Here is a 21,844-nt window from a genome sequence, read left to right on the forward strand (position 1 = left end):
TAGTTTTGTTGATTGTTTCCTTCAATGCACAGAAGGTTTTTTATCTTTTTTGAAGTCCTGGTGGTTCATTTTTTCCCGCTTGCCTTTGGTGATGTGTCTAGTAAGAATTTGCTCTGGCCAAGGTCAGAGGTTGCTGCCTGTGTTTTCCTCTAGGGTTTGTTGGTTTCCTGTTTCACATTTAGGTCTTTCAACCATTTTGATTTTTGTGTACATTGTAAGAAAGTGGTCCAGTTTCATTCTTCTATATGTTGCTCTCCAGTTTTCACAACACCATTTGTTGAAGAGACAGTCTTTTTCCCACTGGATATTCTTTCCTACTTTGTCAAAGATTAATTAACCATATAGTTTTGAGTCCATTTCTAGGTTTTCTATTCTCTTCCATTGATCTATGTGTCTGTTTTTGTGCCAGCACCATACTGTTGTGATGACTATAGCTTTGTAACATAGCTTGAAGTCCAAAATTGTGATGCCTCTAGCTTTGTTTTACCAACTTAACTTTTATAGAGCTTTCAATGTTAAAAAAGGAAACCACTTATCTAATAGGGAAGAAACAATCCTCTTTATTAACCTTACTGTATACTCAGAAAGGATTAAAAAACACACACATTTCCTGGGACACAAAACTGTACCAAAAGCATTTCCTTACAAAATAACTTCACAGAACAATAGTCCTGGACTTACACAAAGACATATATATTGACATTTAGCTTGAATTAAAACGCAATTTGAACATTTTTGCAGCAACTTTCTAGTAGACTATTATTACATTAATGTGGGAGTGTACTTCTTTAACCCTTTAAAAATAGTAATAAAAAATTACAAAATAATGAAAATGTAGAATTAAGGCTGAGACTATATCATCTAGTATTAATAAAGTCAAACAATACTTATAAAAATTGATGCCGCTGCATATCTTATATATATACAGGATAAGTCTTTAGAAATTTAAAATGCTACTGCTGTCACAAGTTCACTCATCAACTGAACGTTTTTCCATGTATCTTAATATCTGAATTCCCAGATACCTGTGCTTTTTCTATTTTTATTCTGAATTCTTCATTAAGAGTTCCCTCACATATTTACAATTAAATACCTAACCTCTAGAACTTTCCTTAGACACAACAGACAAAACAGTTTTGTTAAATAAATTCACACAAAAGTATTAAAAAGGTTTTTTTTCCAAGAAATAGTTCTAGCATATCCATGATAATCATACTGAAAAATAGTACATATACTTTTCTTCAGGATTAATAAATGCTATGTGCCAGTTCTATAGTCACTGCCATATTTGCGTATTTTCCTGACACATTTGCAAGATAATAACAACCAAAGGGCATGATGACTGCAATAATTCCAGTAAATCCATACTGTCCAGTGAGTTTCAAAAAACTGAATGGCTGTTTCCAGTCCTATCTGGATTGACATCAAAATGCATGCCCAGATAGTTGTATCATCCCCCAGAAATATTCAGTCTGGTAAGTCACTCTCTTGGTCTTCTGAAAGAGAGCTGCAGAAGGCAGGGCATTCTCAGTGAGACCAATGGTTCCCTCTTCTCTGTTCACACATCTGATTTGGTTATAATCCTAGTCAAAGCGGGGGAAAAAAAAAAAAAAACGTAATAAATTTTAGGTACCACAGTTTTCCTTTCCTAAACTCCCACATCAGACAAAGATGGTTAAGAACCCAATGGAACTATGTTCCATTAATTATGTTAATTCTTGGTATAAACATATTCAATTGAATCCTTGTATATAATTACTTCTTTCACATGTATGCCAAGAAAGAGAGAAATCCTCAAAAATAAAAGCAGTACTTAACATATAGAGTAACAGGTAATTTGTATTATAGTTCTTTGATTGGCATATCTCAGACCTCAAAACTTAAGATTTTTGCTTTTCTTTTCCCCTTTTCCTTAGATTACTGCTTTAGAAATAAACAAGAATTATAATGCTTACTATAGATAAGTCACAAAATACCAGCAAAAGGAAAAACATTTAAAAATACTGATAATCCCATTCATATAGACATGAACACAATGAACAACACTTTGAGATATATATCTAGATCTAGATCTAGATATAGATAGATATATCTATATATATATCTAGATCTAGATCTAGATATATCTATATATATATCTAGATCTAGATCTAGATATATATATATAGATCTAGATCTAGATATATCTATCTATATCTAGATCTAGATATATATATAGATCCATCTATATCTATATATATATGTATGCCAGTATTTTTTTTGTCAGATATATCTCAATACTTTATTTCCTAAAGAGAGTTCCCTGAACTGCCATCTCCAAACAGAAGATGCACATTTTTGATAAACAGCTAATTTTTAACTCTATGAGTAGAAAATGAATTAGGAAACTGAAGCCTCTACTGAAGAAAATGAGCCTACTGCACACTATCATACATGGCCAAACATATTTTGTGGATTCTAAGATCCACATTTAACATCTTGGAAGCCTACCTTTTAATGTCATGAGTAAATCTGCAATGTTTTAATGTTTCATAAAATAATGTTGATTCTTATAATATCATCTTAGAGTTGACAAAATATAGTATGTAATCTCTATAAAAGTTAACATACAGAAGTATGTAATATACATACAAATAAAAATAACGTAAATACAAAGTTATGCTATTTACTACTTAATATTAAATTTGTTTCCAACTGTATGGATGAAATATATCAGTATTTCAATTCTGTTAAGATATATATATTTTAATGTTTGACAGAAAGCGCACACATGTGAGTGGGGGAGGGGCAGACAAAGAAGGAGGGATGGAGGGAGAGACAGAGAATCTCAAGCAGGCTCTGCACTGTCAGCAGAGGGCCTGACATGGAGGCTCGATCTTACAACCATGAGATCAGGACCTGAGCTGAAACCAAGAGTCAGATGCTTAACTGAATGAGCCACCCAGGTACCTCAAGATATTTTCATTTCAAATGCTCTGAAGCTTTTGAGATTGTGCAAGAATTATTGGTTCAAGATCTATGGAGAACTGGCAGAGATTAGGGATGAGGAAATTACTAATTAAACAGTAATTTAAATTAAAAAAATTTTTTTTAACGTTTATTTACTTTTGAGACAGAGAGAGAGCATGAATGGAGGGAGGGTCAGAGAGAGAGGGAGACACAGAATCAGAAGCAGGCTCCAGGCTCTGAGCTGTCGGCACAGAGCCCGATGCGGGGCTCGAACTCGTGAACCACGAGATCATGACCTGAGCCGAAGTCGGACACTTAACCGACTGAGCCACCCAGGCGCCCCAGTAATTTAAATTTTAAATGGAAGCTTAAACATTTTAAATCTTCCAAAGATAAACAGGATGCAAAACCACATTTTCAACCTTAAACTTCTAACACTGCTACCACAAAGGTAAACAACAATGCTTTATTTTCTGTGTGTCAAAAGCTGTACAGACAATATGGTTCTGTTTTGCTTTCTGGAAACATTTATGCTCTTCCCCTCTCCCTTGATACTCTAAAATTTTACTATGAAATATATTCTGGTACATCAGTCATTGTGCCAGTATGGTCAGTGTGCTGGGCCTTCAGTGGGCCCTTTCATGTATTAATAATCCCTGGGAAATTCTCTTTCACATATTTTTGCCTCTCCATTTTCTTCATTCTAGGATTCCCAATAGTCAGAATTGTTTTTTTGTGTCTCCTTTGTTGTCTTCATGTATTTTTTCTATTTTTCTGTGAAGTTTGACTTTAGTTTTTTCAGTAACAGTATTTGTAATCTGTCACCTTATCCTGGCTCTATCCTTCTCCTAATAATATATTCTGATTTTTGTGACTATAACTCCTTCTGCATCATGATGGAAAGTTCTAAAACACCTCCAAACAATTCAGTCCAAAAGTCATTAGGTCGGCCAAGCAATATGGACTTCCACACTAAGGGGCCAGGTGAGTTGTACTGTCTTAAAGCTGGTAAAACAAGACAGACACAGTATATAAAAAATACGGAGGCAGCAACAGAATAACTAAAACTGAGTAAAGTTGTCTCTGGGAATGGGATGGGTGAGAACGCATAGGATACATGATTTCATCATCATAAGCCCCTTTTCATATGTGCTCTCCAATATGGTAGCCACCAGCCACGTGTGGCTCAGAGCACTTGCAATGTAACTAGTTCTTAGAGATTTACAGTCTTCTGATTTTCAAAGACTTTGTATAAAAAAAAAGAATTTAAAATATCTCAAAAATTTTTTACACTATTTACATGTTACAGTGATAATATTTTATATACTAGATTCAAAAAAATCAATTATTAAGGGGTGCCCGGGTGGCTCAGTCTGTTAAGCAACTGACTTTTGGTTTCATTTCAGATCATGGTATCACAGTTTCTTGAGTTCAAACCCCTGTGCTGGCTCTGCGCTGGCAGCGTGGAGCCTGCTTGGGATTCTCTCTCTCCTTCTCTTTCTGACCCTCCCCCCACTTGTGCTGTCACTGTGTCTCTCAAATAAACTTAAAAAAATCTATTAATGTTTCTTCTTCTTTTAAGTTTATTCATTTATGTTGAGAGAGAGAGAGAGAGAGCACGCGCGCGCACACGGGGGGGGGGGGGGGTAGGGGAAGGGGTTGGGCCAGAGGATCCGAAGTGGGATCTGCACTGACAGGAGAGAACCCTACCCAGGCTTGAACCCATGAACCATGAGATCATGACCTGAATCCAGGATGGACACTTAATTGACTGAACCACCCAGGTGCCTCTGTTTCTTTTTAACACAACTCCTAGAAAACTTAAAGAATAAAACATGTGGCTCACATTACAGAACATTAAATCTTATATGGCATTTGATTTATATACATGTATGACTTTAATGAAAATGATACTACCACTACTAACAACATAATGATAAACTAAAAAACCAGGGCACTTGGGTGGCTCAGTTAAGCATCTGATTCTTGATTTTGGCTCAGGTCATGATCTTGAGGTCCTTGGGATCAAGCCCCGAGTCACGTTCTGTGATGAACAGTGTGGAGCCTGATAGGGATTCTAGAGAGTCTGTACCTCTCCTGCTCATGCTCCTCAAAATAAGTAAACATAAAAAAAAAAAAATCAACTCTAGCCCATGCCACCTCTGAATTGCTACAAAATCTTAATTAAAATCTTAATTAAGATCCAAATCAGTGACATGTATAGTTGTACTTTAGTAACTACAAGGTCTGGGGCTATGGTGCAACTTTAAAAATGTGTACTTTACTCTAGAACTGCTTGGCAGGAATTTTCTCCTTGGTCTCTTAGAAAACTGGAAATATGGTCCCCATAATAAATTAAAAAACAGAACACTTCTTTAAAAATTATAGTAGGGGTGCCTATATGCCTCAGTCAGAAGAGCATTTGACTCTTGTTATCACGGTTGAGTTTGAGCCCCTTACTCGGTATAGACATTACTGAAATAAATTAAAAAAAAAAAAACTGCCAAGAAAAAAAAAACATTATAGTAAACCTACATGAAAAAAGAGGGAATATAATGAATTCCCATTTCAAGCTGCAATAATTTTATAATGTGTTGCCCAATCTTCTTTTGATATCCTGTCACTTTTTCCCCCCTCCTGCAGTATTTTAGAGTATACCTCAGACATGAGGTTATTTAACCAATACCTCAGTACACATTTCTAATATATTTATTTTAATGTAAATACTATATAATGTTATACAGAAAATAATTCCTTAATGTATCTAATATCTAGGAGACACTAAAATTTCTCCAAATTTTTCCAAAGTTGTCATATTAAAGATTCAAATCTGGATTCAGACAAGGATTTCACATTGCATTTGATTCTTACATCTTTCAAACACTTTTATCCTACAAAAGTTAGCTCATCCTTCTTCCTATCCTTCTTTTATGGGACCAATTAACAAAACCAGTCATTTGCCCTGTACAATGTCCCATTCTTGACATTCTGGATTGGCTGATTACTTCCTGATGGTACCATTTAACTTGTTCCAAAATTCCCCTTATTTCCTGTACACTGGTAGTTAAATCAAACTGTTCTCAGTTTGTGAGAATTAAGGTCTTATGTTGGAAGGTATCGATTGGATGCAATGAATTAACCTCCTTCCCAAACCATCTAGAAGGTTACCATTTACATTCCATCCTAGGGAAAATAATTTTCTCGAGTGCTTAATTCTTCCACAGAGCTTCAGTCAGGAAGCACTAACTAGAAGCTTCATTGGATTCAGGTTACTTCCTACTCAATCACACAATTGCAAATGTCCTGCTTTTAGTGTTGCTAAGATCAATCAGTGGCTTCAGGTTTATCAATCTGATCTTTCCATTATTAAGTTTTCCCATCAACTTTTTACCTAATCATTTGGGTATCTATTATTATTGCCTGGATCTATTATTTATTAGTGGTGGCAAAATCATGATGTTACAATTTGAAGATTTTTTAAGTAGGCTCCACACACAGTGTAGGGTCCAATGTGGGACTTGAACTCACAACCCTGAGATTAAGACCTGAGCTGAGATCAAGATCACTTAAACAACTGAACCACTCAGGTGCACCTATATAAATAATATTTTAAATCAGAATTAAAAAAAAATTTTTTTTAATGCTATTTTTGGAAAGAGAGACAGAGTGCGAGCAGGGGAGGTGCAGAGAGAGGGAGGGAGACACAGAATCTGAAGCAGGCTCCAGGCTCTGAGCTGTCAGCACAGAGCCTGATGTGGGGCTTGAATCCACAAACCGTGAGATCATGACCTGGGCCAAAGTCAGACACTTCACTGACTGAGCCACACAGGCACCCCTAAAGAATTTCTATGAAAATTTTTTTTTTCCATTTGGTTACCCTGAAACACAGTTCATATAAGAAAGAACACATATATCTTTATGAATATGTCTATCTTTATAGCAATGAGTCAGCACCCTAGCAATTACCAATGATCATCAATGAAGATTCTTTTGCATTTTGAACTTGTGATTTATAAAAACTGTATGTGTTTAAATCCATTGCAAATATTCTTTCCGATGCTGTACTGTCCCAACACACTTTCAGTGGTCAGAATAATTTCTACATATTGTGTACCCATAACAAATACACATCATTCATATACCCATGTGTGGAAACACCTCTCTCATATTGATGAGAATTGTATTCTTATAATCTCATCACTTCAGTAGCTCTCCTTCTCAATTTACTTTAAAGGAAGCTATTCTAAGAGACCCTTCCCCTTGTTAGCACACAATATTAGGTACTCAAAACATAGAATGGACATAAAATATAAAGTATTTTCTCTCACAATTTTTTGCAACACAGATTTATCTTTGTGGGGAGAGGGGAGGCAGATAATCTGGCTTTTTGCTACTTCTCCAAACACTCTTCCTTCTTTCCACCATGCCTCAGCCACACAAAAGCATCTTTTCAGTTCCTCAAACATGCTACACTTGTTACTTTCTCTGAGCTTCCATGCCTGTTTTCCCTCTGACTGAAACCAATCCCTGTATGGCTGGCAGCTTCTTTCCCTTCAGTTCTCTGCTAAAATGATCTTTCCTGAGAATCAAGTTTCCCCACTCTCTATCATTTAATCCTTTTTTCTTTCATAGACCTTAACATTATTTTATATATAGGAAAATGTTTACTTTTTGGAACTATGTTTCTGCACAGGATTGTAGAGCTCCATGAGGGGGAAAGAACCATGCCATTTTTACTCACCCAGCAACATACAGCACAAAATAAGCATTCACACAGTTACTGAATAAATGTAGAATATGTAGATGAAAGGGCATGGAATACCAATCCCAAACACCAGAGTCTCAAAGAAACTCCTCTAAGGTCAATATGAGACATTTATTCAGGCAGAGTCCATATTTAAACCTTTTGAAATAATGTACAAGAAACCCCAGTACCATACATAGTATCTCACTATGGGATGGCCTTACTAACACCTAATCTAAAAAAGGACAGTTTTCTTACCACTGAGTTAGGCTGCAGATGGCTTTGCTGGGATTTTGGGGAGCTATCTAAGTGGTATCTGATTTTCCCAACCAACCATTATAAGCACTTTTTAAGTAAATAACATACAAATGGTTCTGTATATTCTAACTTAGCAAGCTACTGATCCTATGAAGCAGAATGTATTTTATCTACAAAGTAGGTCAAACAACAGAAATGCAATTTAAATCTTAACACTGATTTTAGGGATGCCAGGGTGGCTCAGTTGGTTAAGCGTCCCACTCTTGGTTTTGGCTTGAGTCATGATCTTATGGTTTCATGGATTCAAGCCCCACATAGAGCTCTGGGCTGGCAGCGCACAGCCTGCTTGGGATTCTCTCTCTCCCTTTCTCACTGCCTCTCCTCCACTCATGCTCTCTCTCTCAAAAATAAATAAACTTAAAAAAATTAAAAAAAAATCTTAATACTGAATTTAAATAAAATAGCTTCAACTATAAACACTTCTAAATAATTAGCGAAAATCATTTAGAAAACTGCAGTATCCTAGGACAATATAATAATTATGTTTTATCTTCATTATTCATCACTTATTTTTCAAACAAAACAAAAACAAAACCCTAATTCTGGCTCAAGGGGGAAATCAGAAATAATTCATGCTGTTTTTTTAAATGTTTTTATTTTTTTTAATGTTTATGTATTTATTCATTTTGAGAATCTCAAGTAGGCTACATGCTGCCAGCATAGAGCCCAAGGTGGAGCTTGAACTCACTAACTCTGAGATCATGACTTAAACCAAAATCAAGAGTCGAACACTTAGCCAACTGAGCCACCTAGGCACCCCTGTGCTGGTTTTTAAGTATGATGACCCAAGAGCTTTGATAAACTAACCAATAATAACTCTCAGATCACAATAAACTCACCTATTTTGTCTTGAAGCTTCTCTTCTCATTCTTTTAGGAGGAATTGGACAATCTGTCATTTCAACCTTTGTTGGATGGCGCAATGAGTCATTACCCTTACGCGTGGGAGTCATACCTGTAAAGACAGAAAGTGCAGAAAATGAACTTAGGTATATCTTCATTTATAAAAAGAACTAATAAACAATACTGAGAATGCTTCTTACTATTCCTGCTAAGAAAACAGCTTACAATCATTTATCAAAGGACTTGGAGGACAAGAGCATCAACTTAAGTTATGAATCATTCACCTTCTTTCTTCTTATAGTTGAACTCTCTCTAATCATAATATATTTATCTTCATGCAGAGAAAGTAGAAGTTAACAAAAAACAAGCACAAACCTAGTTTCTGCTCAATTAGTTTCAGATTTTTCTCTTGTTCATCAAGTTCTTGTTTTTTCTTCTTCATATCAGGAGTGTGAAGGTACTCTAACTGACGGTTAAGGTCCTCAATCACATTGTTCAACTTGTTCACAGCAGTACGATACTGTTGAAGAAGATCTGCAAAGAAACCAAAGATAACTGATTAAAACTACTGATATATCAAGTCAATGTTTTAGGAAAGAAGAATTAGCAACACTGGGCATTTTATTATAGTAGCATGTGGGAACTTCTTTTAAAGCCACAAAACTTTGTTTAATGTAAACAAAATAAAAATATAGTTTAGACCCAGCACAAGACTGGTGCTTATTACATTTTAATTTTCTTCAATTGCTTGACTTTAATAAATTTATTTCTGTGTCAGGAAAGAGTTTTCTATGTAAAAGTGCTCTGTGAATTGGATCACTCTCACAGTCAATGTTTATATTATGTCTGATAGTCAGTATTCATTCTAATTCCACATAGAGAAATTTGGGGAGAAGGGAGCAAATGCATTAAATATAGTATGGTTATGAGCACCTGGTTGGTTCAGTGGGTGAAGCATGTGACTTTTGATCTGGGAATACTGCATTCGAGTCCCACACTGGACACAGAAATTACTTAAAGAAAAATAGTACCGCTAGAAAATCACTACTTCCACATATGACCCTTAAATTAAACACAGCTTTCAAAAATGCACTCTTGATACTTTATTTTCAAAAAGCTTAACTTTCTAAAACTTACTATGCCTAAAAATGTATTACGTTACTCAGGTTTGAGACTATTTTTTTTGCCTGTATGATTTATTAGACACTAAATATTAATATTATTAAATACAATCTGGTTCCCAATTCAGAGGCCAGAAGATTACAGCCAAGAGACAAGAATGCTTTATATAGTTTTAAATTGTTACAGTCTAAATGGTTATATAAATACCTCAGTAATACCCTCAATTTTGCCTCTTGGTTCACAAACCCTAAAATATTTACTCTCTGGCCTTTGACACTCTGGTCACACAAAATGATGATCAATACGCATGAGAATGGACACACAAATGCCCAAACATTTAATATATAAACTAGTTTACATATAAAATTATGGAATAATTATTTAAGAGTCAGATATAAGATGAAATATTCTGTACTTTAAGGGGCAAGAACAGTGTCTGGAAAAGAAACCTAGCATTCTGATGGAGAAGCAAAAAAATACACATGCATATCTGTGTATGCTTATGAATATATTCATATATTTATTTTTAAAATCTTTATTTTCAGACAGAGCGTGTATGTGGGGGGGAGGGGGTGGGCAGAGAGAGAAAATCTCTGCTCTGAGTGCAGAGGCCGACATGAGACTTGATCTCATGACCATGAGATCATGACCTGAGCCGAAAGAGTCAGACACTTAACCCACTGAGCCACCCAGGTGCCCCAGTATATTCATACATTTAAATACATATTCTATACAAAACTGAGTAATGACAAGGCCCTGATGATCCTTAATTCTTTATGACATATGGGGAACTTTTAAAGGTGTCTAGAAAAAAGATTGGTTTTCTAGTCTGATAGTACTTTTAATTTCCTAGTAATGTTATGTTTTCTTACTTTACATAGTATATTCTTTACATGGCAAAGTACATTCTTTACATAGTAAAATACTGTAAAAATGTACGTATTTTGGATGTGATTGAATTACAAAATTATGTTCCAGATCTGTATACATCAGAATGCTGCCCTTTAGAAGAAGATACACAAAACTTCAGGCCATTAGGGCTTGATATTCTATTTATTTTTTATTTGAATTCCAATTAACACACAGTGTTCTGTTAGTTTCAGGTGTACAAGTGATTCAACACTTCCATATAATACATGGTGTTCATTATAAAAAAGCAGACTCCTTAATCCCCATTACCTATTTCACCTATCCCTTCACCCACCTCCCTTCTGGAAGGTAACCATCAGTTTGTTTTCTATACTTAAGAGTCTGATATCCTATTTCTTATGAAGTTAGTTATGAGGTTCTTGTATTTTTATATTCCTTTACCTTTTTTAGTTTTTTTTTTTTTAACGTTTATTCATTTTTGAGATAGAGAGAGACAGAGCATGAATGGGGGAGGGTCAGAGAGAGGGACACACAGAATCCGAAGCAGGCTCCAGGCTCTGAGCTGTCAGCACAGAGCCCGACGCGGGGCTCGAACTCACAAACCGCAAGATCATGACCTGAGCCGAAGTCGACCGCTTAACCGACTGAGCCACCCAGGCGCCCCTCCTTTACCTTTTTTTAAAGTCTATTTATTTTGAGAGAGAGAGAGAGAGACAGAGAGAGACAGAGAGAGAGAGAGAGACAGAGAGAGACAGAGAGAGAGAGAGAGAGAGACAGAGAGAGAGAGAGAGAGAGAGACTATGAGCAGGGGAGGGGCAGTGAGAGAGAAGAGAATCCCAAGCAGGCTCTGCACTCTCAGTGCAGAGCACCAACCATCATAACCTGAGTTGAAACTAAGAGATGCTTAACAGACTGAGCCACCCAGGTGCCCCCCTTTTCATTTTTAAATACTCAAGAAATTAGTATATTCAAACACTTTAAGAGAATAGGGTTCCTTTTATTTATAAGCAGAGGGATGGAATATTAGTTAATATTTCTCATTAAATGCAGCACTAACAGTTGGTTCATATTTTATGAATAAGATGGACAGTAGCAGTTTTTTTTTTTTAAAGTAATCTCTAAGCCTAACATGGGGCTCAAACTCACAACCCCAAGATCAAGAGTATGCTCCACCAACTTGAGTCAGCCAGGCACCCTTTAGCAGCTTAATTTAATATGCCTTAACAACCAATTTTTTGTTCATGAAATGTAACTTCTATTTACTATGGGGTCTATAAAAGTCTTTCCTAACTCACTAAAAAGAATTTTGCCAAAGAGAAACTTTCAAAATTCACATTTAATTCTGTTTATAAATGATTTGTGAGTCTTTGTATGTTGTCTTAAACTTTCAATTATCTAGGGAATCCACTGATGAAATTTTATTGTGAAAACAGCAAAATACTTAAAAAAAAATTACTTCATATAAAGGGAACAAAGCTCAAAATACAATGCATTCATTTATGTATGAAACATATCAAAGAAATATATAGATTGTTTCAATGTACCCTGAGGAATGACCATGTAAGCAGTTACTAAAAATAATATAAAGGAATTGAAAGTATATGTGAATGGCTGGTATTAGGCAAATATTTAAAGTCTGCTTAGAAGGCAAAAGCAACTTTTTTACTACTAGAAGATTTAAGCAGGTAGACGGGCATGTAGACTTTACTAAATAATATTTAGGTCTCCTCAAACTTTTATGTTCTATATGATTCTAAGAACTTCATTGGCAAAAACCTGATCAGCACTTATGACTGGTTGAGAAAAAAAACAGAACCTCTGTTTTGATTTGCTCCAAAATAATCTACCTGGAGAGAGGAGAACAGAGCAAGTTGTGAGATAAGAGGGTTATGAATGAAATAAGAGTGACTAGATGATAGGTCCGTGGAAGTTCATTGTTACTGCTCTATTTATTTTCGTAATAGAACAAAATGTCCTTGCCCTGAAAACCACAGCACTTAAATAATCTTGGTCACTACTTCTAAAAACATTAAGAATGGTTTTACTTAAAAAGACAACAAAATAAATGGACAGCAGTAACTGAGAGTTTAAATATTAGACTAAATTAAATATGATATAACAATGTCTAAGCTGGCCAGACATAGAATACATATGTCTGTATGTTGGCTTCTACAATGTCCACAGTTATTAATACTTTTTTAAGAGGTATTTCTACTTATGAGATCTCTATAAAAAACGTGAAATAATACAGAAAAGGTCAGAAAAAAAATCAGTAGGTGTATCATCTTACCTTTTTCTTGTTTTTCATTCCACGAAGTTTGCATGTTTAATTATCATGTATGATATTTGCATTTGTATGTTCTAACCATTTTCCTTTTAACATTATATCAGGCATTTCCCAGATTCTAAATTCAATTAAAGCATTTAACATTTCTAATATTTAGCTTGAAAAAATGTGCTATTTTTAATATTCACCTGAGGGAAAGAAAAGCCTTGGGTATATGTGGGATGGTTTATGTAAGCATATTCCCTAGAAGATCATTTACTGCTTCAAAGAACTTCAGTATTAAGAACAATTAGAACCTTTTCTAATTATAAAAGTGACACACAGATCTGGAAAAATATATAGAAAAGGATAGTGGAAAAGAAAATCATCTTAATTATGTAATCCAGAAATAAACCAATATTCTTTCTATTCTTTCACTTCGCTGTGAAAATGAAAACAAATACTGTTCTGAACTTGGGAAAGTTATCTAACCTTTTTGAGCCTCTACATTCTCATCTATCCAATGAAAGCAGCAGTAAATGAAATCATTCCAGTGACAAGCTTAACAAAGGATCCAATATCTAAGTAAGCCTTCAAATATTAACTATTATTATTCCACTGAAAATTGCTGATTTATATTATCTATCCATTTTCCTATAATCTTTCCTTTTTTTAAAGGTTATCTTAAAAATTTTTTTAATGTTTATTTTTGAGACAGAGAGACAGCATGAGTGGGGGAAGGGCAGAGAGAGACAGACAGACAGAGAGGCAGACACAGAATCCGAAGCAGGCTCCAGGCTCTGAGCTGTCAGCACACAGCCCGATGCGGGTCTCGAACTCATCAATTGAGAGATCGTGACCTGAGCCGAAGTTGGATGCTCAACCAGCTGAGCCACCCAGGCACCCCTAAAGGTTGTTTTTAATAATAGGGCTATCATACCTTTTTCTAGCATATGTTGCAATCCCCCACCTCCAAGTTTATCATTTGCCTTTCTGTTTTCTCCAGTGATTTAAAATTTTCTGCAAACTTAAAAAAAAAAATAACTATAGGGCACGTGGGTGGCTCAGTCAGTTAAGCAACATTCTTGATTTCGGCTCAGATCATGATCTCATGGTTCGTGGGTTCAAGCCCTGCTCTGCAGTGACAGAGCCTGCTTGGAATTCTGTGTCCCTTCCTCACTTGTGGGTGCGCACACTCTCTCTCTCTCAAAATAAATAAACTTAAAAAAATTTTTTTTTAATTAACTGAGAAATACTTTCTCATTTCTTTCAGTACTTCTATAACAAATCCCTTCTAATTTCAGATAGGGTCATCAAGGAAGTTCTTTCTGAAGGCGTAACATGAGGGTACAGACTGGTAAGAAAGAAGCCAACCATGCGCGTATCTGGGGCAAAATCACTGTAGGTAAAGGGAACATTAAACTACTTCTTTCCATATTAAGCTCTTATTTCTATTTAACTGTGCCAAGAACTTCCTGAACACATTTCAAGAGTGGTAATACTAGGTTTGTTATTAATTTCGTAAGATGACCTGGGTATTTCTCCATGTTTATATTCTGCAACAATTTATATTTAAAATTTACTTAAAAAAAAAACCCTATAGGATGAACTTTCTGAATACTTCTTCAGGTAATGGTCTATGTAAATTTTCTGTCTTATTTAATTCAATTTTGCTCATCTGCAGTTTGCTAGAATTTAGTCCATTTTATTTGGAGATGCTAAATGTATTTATAATATAGAAACCTAAGCTTCTCTTTGTCTAAATAGATGCTCTGACCCAATATTCCTCTTGTATCTGTTCTTGCCCAAGACCATCTCTAGGAATTACATATTCAGTACAAGATTTTTTTTTTTTAATTCATTTGGTTGTACTTGTTTCTTGAAATGTATTTTTTTTTCCTGTCATTTGACTTGAATATTTTCTTTCTCATTTAACAATAAAAGCATTCAGCCTGTAGATTTGATCTATATGTGATGTTGGCTATCTTCATGTCTCCTCAGTCTAATTCATAACACTTAAACTTTATCTTTTTTGATGAAATACTGATTTCTAAATGTATACTCTCTGGGGTAGTTACTGTGGGAGAAAAGGAATGGTTACTTTTAGAGTTCTATTACCTTACGCCACAAAACGTACCCTAAGTAAAATTATTGCTTTTTTAACATTTGTAGTCTCACTGTAGCTGAGGAGCAATTTGATCCACTGAAAGTATGACCAATTTTTGTGACATAGTCTATAAATATCTAAGAAGATACTGGTAATGCAACTTATTAGGTGGTAATTTCTTATTTTTTTGACTAATAATTTGTCATGTAATAATGGCTCCTCAAAATGTTTCTATCTTTATTGTTAACAGTTTAAAAATTTTGGTTCTGTATTTATTGTATCAAGTTTATTAAGTTTTGTACCTCTAGTATAGAATACATCTTTTATGAAAATCAATTTATCTTTGTCCTTTTAGTGTCTTTGCCTTAAGGTTAACTTTGGCATCAATAATACCTGTTATTGGGGACTTCTATTCAACGTTTACATGACATTTTTTTTTTATTTCCCTCCCCCTCCCCCTACATGACATTTTTGTTAATTCTTTAATTTTACCTTATATTTTGTTAGATTTCTTATAAAGAACATAAAGCAGTGTCATAGACACAGCCTTTACATAACAGATTCCTGTTTTACAGTTTACTAATCATGTGGCACTGTGTTTGTCATTTAAATTTTCTCAAGTTTCTCTTTACTCACTTCCTCTACCTTTATTGTAACTTCTTCATATATATTAAGCACCCAACAAATGACAATTTTTATATATCCTGGGATTAGATTTTTAAAATCTAAGTGTCTTTGCTTTTTAATGAAAAAAATTCATGTACTTACATGTTATTCAAGATCTCATTTTTAATCACTTTATTTTATAACATGTAAGTACCTATTTTTTATGTTTTATGCTGATTTTACTTGCTCTTATCTCTTATCAAATACTGTGATGCAAAACACTGTGAGGGAAAATTACTTAGAAGACAAACACTCTGCTTTTCATTGTGCTAGTAGGAGAAAATTTTTGTGGTGATGGTCTAGTTCAAAATTGCTTTTTCTCTGTGAATCTCTCAAAGCTCTGTTTGTTCTATCTGATCTGATCAGCTAACTATGGCCAGCTGATTAAGGAGGGAATATCTCTCTCCTAGGAGTTTTAGAGTCTGAGTTATGTTTTTTGGGGTTTTGTTTTGTTTTGAAGTAGGCTCCATGCCCAATGTGGGGCTCCAACTCACGACCCTGAGGTCAAGCATCGCATGCTCTACTGACTGAGCCAGCCAGGTACCTCCCTGAGTCATGTTAAAAAATGCAAACTGAGGTCTGGGTGCAAGGAACTCAAGGATGCTGAATGTCAGAGTCATCCTTGATTTTGTCTTGGCTGTTTCCAATCTCCTCTGAATCCGTGATTTCTTCCAATTTCCTTCCAGTATATTCTTGTTTGTTTAAAGTGGTCATGGCTGATTACTACTGGTTACAACCAAAAGTATCTTATATGAATAATCTTAAATTATCTTATTTCATTTTTTAAACCGTTTAATGAGTTCTTACTGCTGAATCATTAGTCTGCAGGTGGAGTGTATTTTTGAAGATATTTAACAAGAAGGGTATGTAACATATTTTTGAAATCCTTGCATTATCTGTTAACTTTACATATTTGACAGCCCAACAAGGGCACAACAATCTTGAATTAAATGCTTTTTTCCCAAAGATCTAGATAATGCTTTATGCTGTTATACTGACATTAAGATGCCCATGTAAACTGAAAACTGTCGGTACCACACCTGTGCATTTTTAAAGTTCCACAGGTAATTCTTTCTGGCTTGGGAACCACTGCCATAAACTGTAGTGCTAGAGTGATATGAGTTGAGACTTTTTATGTTGATTCATTGGCCCTGACCTGTTTTTTCTGATGTTTTTCTTTTAAGTTTATTTACCTTTATTTTTGAGAGAGATAGAGAGCAGAAGCAGGGGAGGGGCAGAGAGAGCGGGAGACACAGAATCCGAAACAGGCTTTAGGCTCTGGGCTGTCAGTGCACAGCCCGACGTGGGGATCAAATCTATGAACCATGATATCACGACCTGAGCTGAAGTCGGATGCTTAACTGACTGAGCCAACCAGGTGCCCCTCTGATTTTTAAAATCAGTTTATTTAGATGTTCACCTATTGTCTACAGAGACGATTTTTGCACACATTCACTGCCACCATACACAGAAGTATGACTCTTTGTATCATACACAATTTTAATTTTCTGTATGATGTTTTGACATCTTAAAAAACCTTTCTGGCTTGGTAAAGACTTCCCCCTATGGAGCTAGACAATTCTTAGATAGCAAAAGGCCCAGCATGCTTTGATATGCAAACTAACCAATCCAGAGTCAAACCTCTTCTATCTAGTCTGTGCACCCCAGGAAGCAGTATTCCTTTGCCTTAATCATTTCAGGGCCAGGTACCAGGCAACCAGCTAGAGACCATACCTATAGCCCAAAGCCCACTGAAATTACTCAAACTAGTCAACCCTAAGCTATTTTCACCCTGTCATGCCTTGCCTTTCCTGTGGAAAGCCTCATCAAGGCTGCAGCCTAAGCATTCTCCTTGCTCTTGTCTTCTGCCTCCTCACCACCCTTATGTTTTTTCCGTATTTTTCCATGGCCTTAAGTGATGTTGTATGCCTCCTGTCTCTAGGACCTGTGAGTATAATACACTTTGTTTTCCCAAGCCTCTCCTGTGTCTCCTCTTATATACCTGCACCTGACTGACCATCTCATAAAAGAACACAAGACAACCTTCTTCCCACCATCTTTTCCAACTATTATTTTAAATATTGCTAGTGGCTGAAATATTAATCCCAGTCTGAACACTATCCAAGTTCCTCAACAGTAGAATAAAGAAATAAACTACAGTATATTTACACAATGGACTACTATCCTGGCATGAAAAGGAACAACTATATACACAGTGTTGAATGAACAAAGCCAGACACACAAAAAAGTATGCACTGTATGATTCCATTTATATAAGGTATGAAAACAGTTGTGCAGTTTTAAGTCAAGGTACTTGTTACCTTTCGAGAGGGGGTTAGGCAGTGACTGGAGTGCATGAGAGACTTTCTGTGATGTGACAATGTTTTATTCCTTAATACAGGGGCAGTGCTCATTTTGTGAAAATCTATCAAGCTGTGTTTATCAAGTGTGCACTTTTCTATATGTATATTATACTTTAATAAAAGTTAACAAGAAAACATGGTATATAGATACAAGAGAATATTACTCAGCTTAAAAAGAAAGGAAATTCTGACACATGCTACAACATGGATGCACCTGGGAGCCATTAAGCTAAGTAAATAAGCCAGTCACGAAAGGACAAGTACTGTATGATTCCACTTTTATGAGGCCTTACAGTAGTCAGATTCACAGACAGAAACCCTGGTAGTTGCCATGCGCATGGGGGAAGGGAAAGTGAGACATTGCTGTTCAAATACACAGAGTTTCAGTTTTGCAAAATAAAAAGATTTCTGGAAATTGGTTGCACAGCAATGTGAATGTACTTAACACTACTGAACCACACAATAATGGTCAAGATGGTATTATATAATGTGTATTCTACCATAATTTACTGTATTTTTTAAAGCCAATGATGACAGCACACTACTTTCTTGCTGCAAAAGTAGATACCCAAGCATATTAGAACTATATAAAAGTAAGGGCAAACAGGCTCTAAGGCAACAGCCTATAGGGGACTCCAGTAAAGTATACACACTTCAAAGTACAGATGTAGAGGCAATTATATCAGCTGCCTAGAAACAAGGGGACAGGCCTGCAGAAGGGAAAATGGGGGAGGAAGGTCACATGTCATACATTCTCAGGTTCTTAATTGTAATCGAGATAGTTACCAATTTTAATATAAAAAGAAGCATGATGATTAGATGAAATACTAATTTATTCAATAAGGACAGTATTTTCTTGATTTCAAAACAAGAGGAATGAAAATGAAGGAAAACCTACCTTCTATGTAATTCAAAACTACCTGATATAAGATAGTTGAAGGTACTAGACAAAAACATTATATTCAGATTTTTACTGGTTCACTTTTCATGTCAGAGTATTAGTACACAAGCCTCAAAGGATCGAAATCAAATGAGAAATTTTTAAGTACTTATTCAACCTACCTATTTGTTCCCCTAAGACCAGGCATTGTTTTGGTATTGGAGCTCCAAATACCATTCCCCGAAGTTTATCCATTGGAGGAGCTTTATTCTGAAGGCCCCCAAACTTTCCGTTACTTCGAATGCGATCTCCATCTCTGGTGAGCAGTGTAGGGCAGTGTGTAATTTTAACAACCTATTGTAAGCAAATGAATATTAATTAGTGAGCCTATAAAATGTATCTCAATTGTTCTAATAAACAGGAAATCACTTAAGGGTTCTGAGATTAGAAATGACATGATCACGCTAGTATTTTTACAAAATAAGTTAGCGAAGTATAAGATGAACTGGGGTAAAAACCCAGAGGCACTGAGATGAATTCGATTACTTCTCAAGTGTCAGCCTAAGCTGGAATAGTGACACAGCACATGGAAAAAGTGAAACTGATGGCTTGACTGATTAGAGGAAGGAAGAGAGGGGGACAAGCCAGAGAGCCACTTGCTTCTGAAAGCCACGGCAGTACCAGGGCAGCATCACTAGCTCTGTTTTCTTCTGTTAGATAGAAGTTTTCCAGATGACCAAAGGATACCAAGAGCATGACACCAAAGACTACAGACAGAAAAGCACAGGGTTGAATCATTAGAGGACAAAACTGTAATTTCAACTATGGGAAGAAAAAGAGCTAATAATGTCAGAGTTGGGAGGACTAGAATTATGTAGTAAAGCCAAGTCATGGAATGGAAGTAGGAAGGGTTAGTGAAGAATTCTAATGCTTCAGAGAAGTCAGAATAAAAGAAAAACACTGGGTTTAGTATTTCATGATTTTTAAAAATGTTTTTTCACAAAAGGTCTAGAAAACAGACAAAAAAATAAAATGAAAAATGAGAGAAGTGGAATTCAGGTAATGTCTTTTCATTACTCAAAATGTTACCACACACCACACACCACTTTGAATGTTGGGAGAGCTATGTAGAAAGGTCCTCTTGTACTAATCTGTTCTGGACAGCCATTCTCAAAGGAAATGTAACAAGTATTACAAAGCTTAACGTTTTGCATGAGTCAGCAATTCCACTTTTAAGAATTTATTCTGAAGAAAAATCACAGATGTGAACAATGTGCACTAAAACATTGTTTTAATAAAAGATATGAAACTTGCATGTCTCAACAAGTTACATAAATTATGGTACATACACACAGTGAAATAAAATGCATACTTTAAAAAAATGACTGAAGAACACAATTTAACAATATGTAAAAATGCCTAATTCAATCTAATATTGGGGTTAAAGAGTCTCTGAATTATAAAAATAAAATATTAAATAAAATTTGATTTTTTTAAAAATGAAAAATAGCAACAAATGAAAAACGTAATATAAAATCATGACTAGTATTTATTCTTTCAATATAATTCTATGGGTACTTTACAAATGTTTTCCCACTGAGGTGGATACTTTTTAAAAAATTTAAATGCAGGGTTGTGTCTGGGTAGCTCAGTCAGGTAAGCATCTGACTTTGGCTCAGGTTATGATCTCATGGTTTGTGGGTTCGAGCCCCGCACTGTTAGTGCAGAGCCCGCCTGGGATTCTTTCTTCTCTCTCTGTCCAACCCCAGCTTGTGCGTGCATGCAAGCTCTCTCTCAAAATAAATAAATAAATAAAAATAATAAATAAGTAAATAACTTAAAAAAAAATTAAATGTAGGGGTGCCTGGCTCAGTAGAGCATGCAACTCTTGATCTCTGGGTTTTAAGTCTGAGCCCCACACTGGGTGTAGAAATTAACACTAAAAAATCTCAAAAAAAAATTTAAACGCAGTAAGAAGAAAATCTGTGGAAAACTCTGGTAAAATAAATCTTTTTGTTTTACTACAAACAGGCACAACTTTCTTAGTTTTGGTTTGAATTTGCAGATTTCTTTTTTTTTTTTTTTTAAGTTTTATTTATTTATTTTGAGACAGAGAGTGTGAGAGCAGGGGAGGGGCAGAGAGAGAATCCCAAGTAGGCCCCATAGTGTCAGCGTGGAGCCCCACATGGGGCTTGATCCCACAAACTCCGAGATCATGACCCGAGCCTAAATGAAGAGTCAGATGCTTAACCAAGTCAACCAAGCGTCCCTGGATTTATGTTTTATTTAAGTGAACATTAAAAATACAAACTGTATTCATGTACTATCCATTTATCAGGATTCATGCAATGTTTTTAAGGATTTGATATCATCTTAAATAACACACACACCCAAATTTATTTACAGACTTGTCCATTCTCGTCAGTAGAATGACAATATGAGTTTATAAGCCTCCAGGAAAAAGGACAGTTTGGCTCCCTTTCACAACAGTTCTGCAAATACTACTTTCATGGACAGTTTCAACTCTTAAAGTATCCTTCAATCTTATGGTTCTACCCCCTAAACACTGAATTTGGACAAAAAAGATAATGACACCTTTTGCCAATTCAGTGAATGAGCAAAAGCCGTATAGCTCTGGGAAATTACCTGCCCTGGGGACTAGGAAGGGGTGAATAAAAACAAGGGGTTGACTCTGTAGAAATGGCATATAGCATTCA

General features: G+C 35.5%; 1 protein-coding gene across 2 annotated transcripts in view; it reads right to left on the reverse strand.

The window, feature by feature from the left end:
- Positions 1–21,844, reverse strand: part of SMCHD1 (structural maintenance of chromosomes flexible hinge domain containing 1) — a 169,622-nt gene that overhangs the window by 11,793 nt on the left and 135,985 nt on the right. Inside the window, exons 45-48 of one of the 2 annotated variants that reach the window (XM_007089496.3) lie at positions 19,310–19,481; positions 9,229–9,387; positions 8,851–8,965; positions 541–1,583 (exon numbers count right to left, since the gene is read on the reverse strand). In XM_007089496.3, the coding sequence (XP_007089558.1) occupies positions 1,559–1,583; positions 8,851–8,965; positions 9,229–9,387; positions 19,310–19,481 (471 nt within the window). In that variant the 3' untranslated portion in view covers positions 541–1,558. Of the gene's footprint in view, positions 1–540; positions 1,584–8,850; positions 8,966–9,228; positions 9,388–19,309; positions 19,482–21,844 lie in introns of those variants that run through there. The other variant, XR_006209810.1, reaches the window with a different exon arrangement.

This window comes from Panthera tigris, chromosome D3, assembly GCF_018350195.1.
Source record: "Panthera tigris isolate Pti1 chromosome D3, P.tigris_Pti1_mat1.1, whole genome shotgun sequence".
NCBI lineage: Eukaryota > Metazoa > Chordata > Mammalia > Carnivora > Felidae > Panthera > Panthera tigris.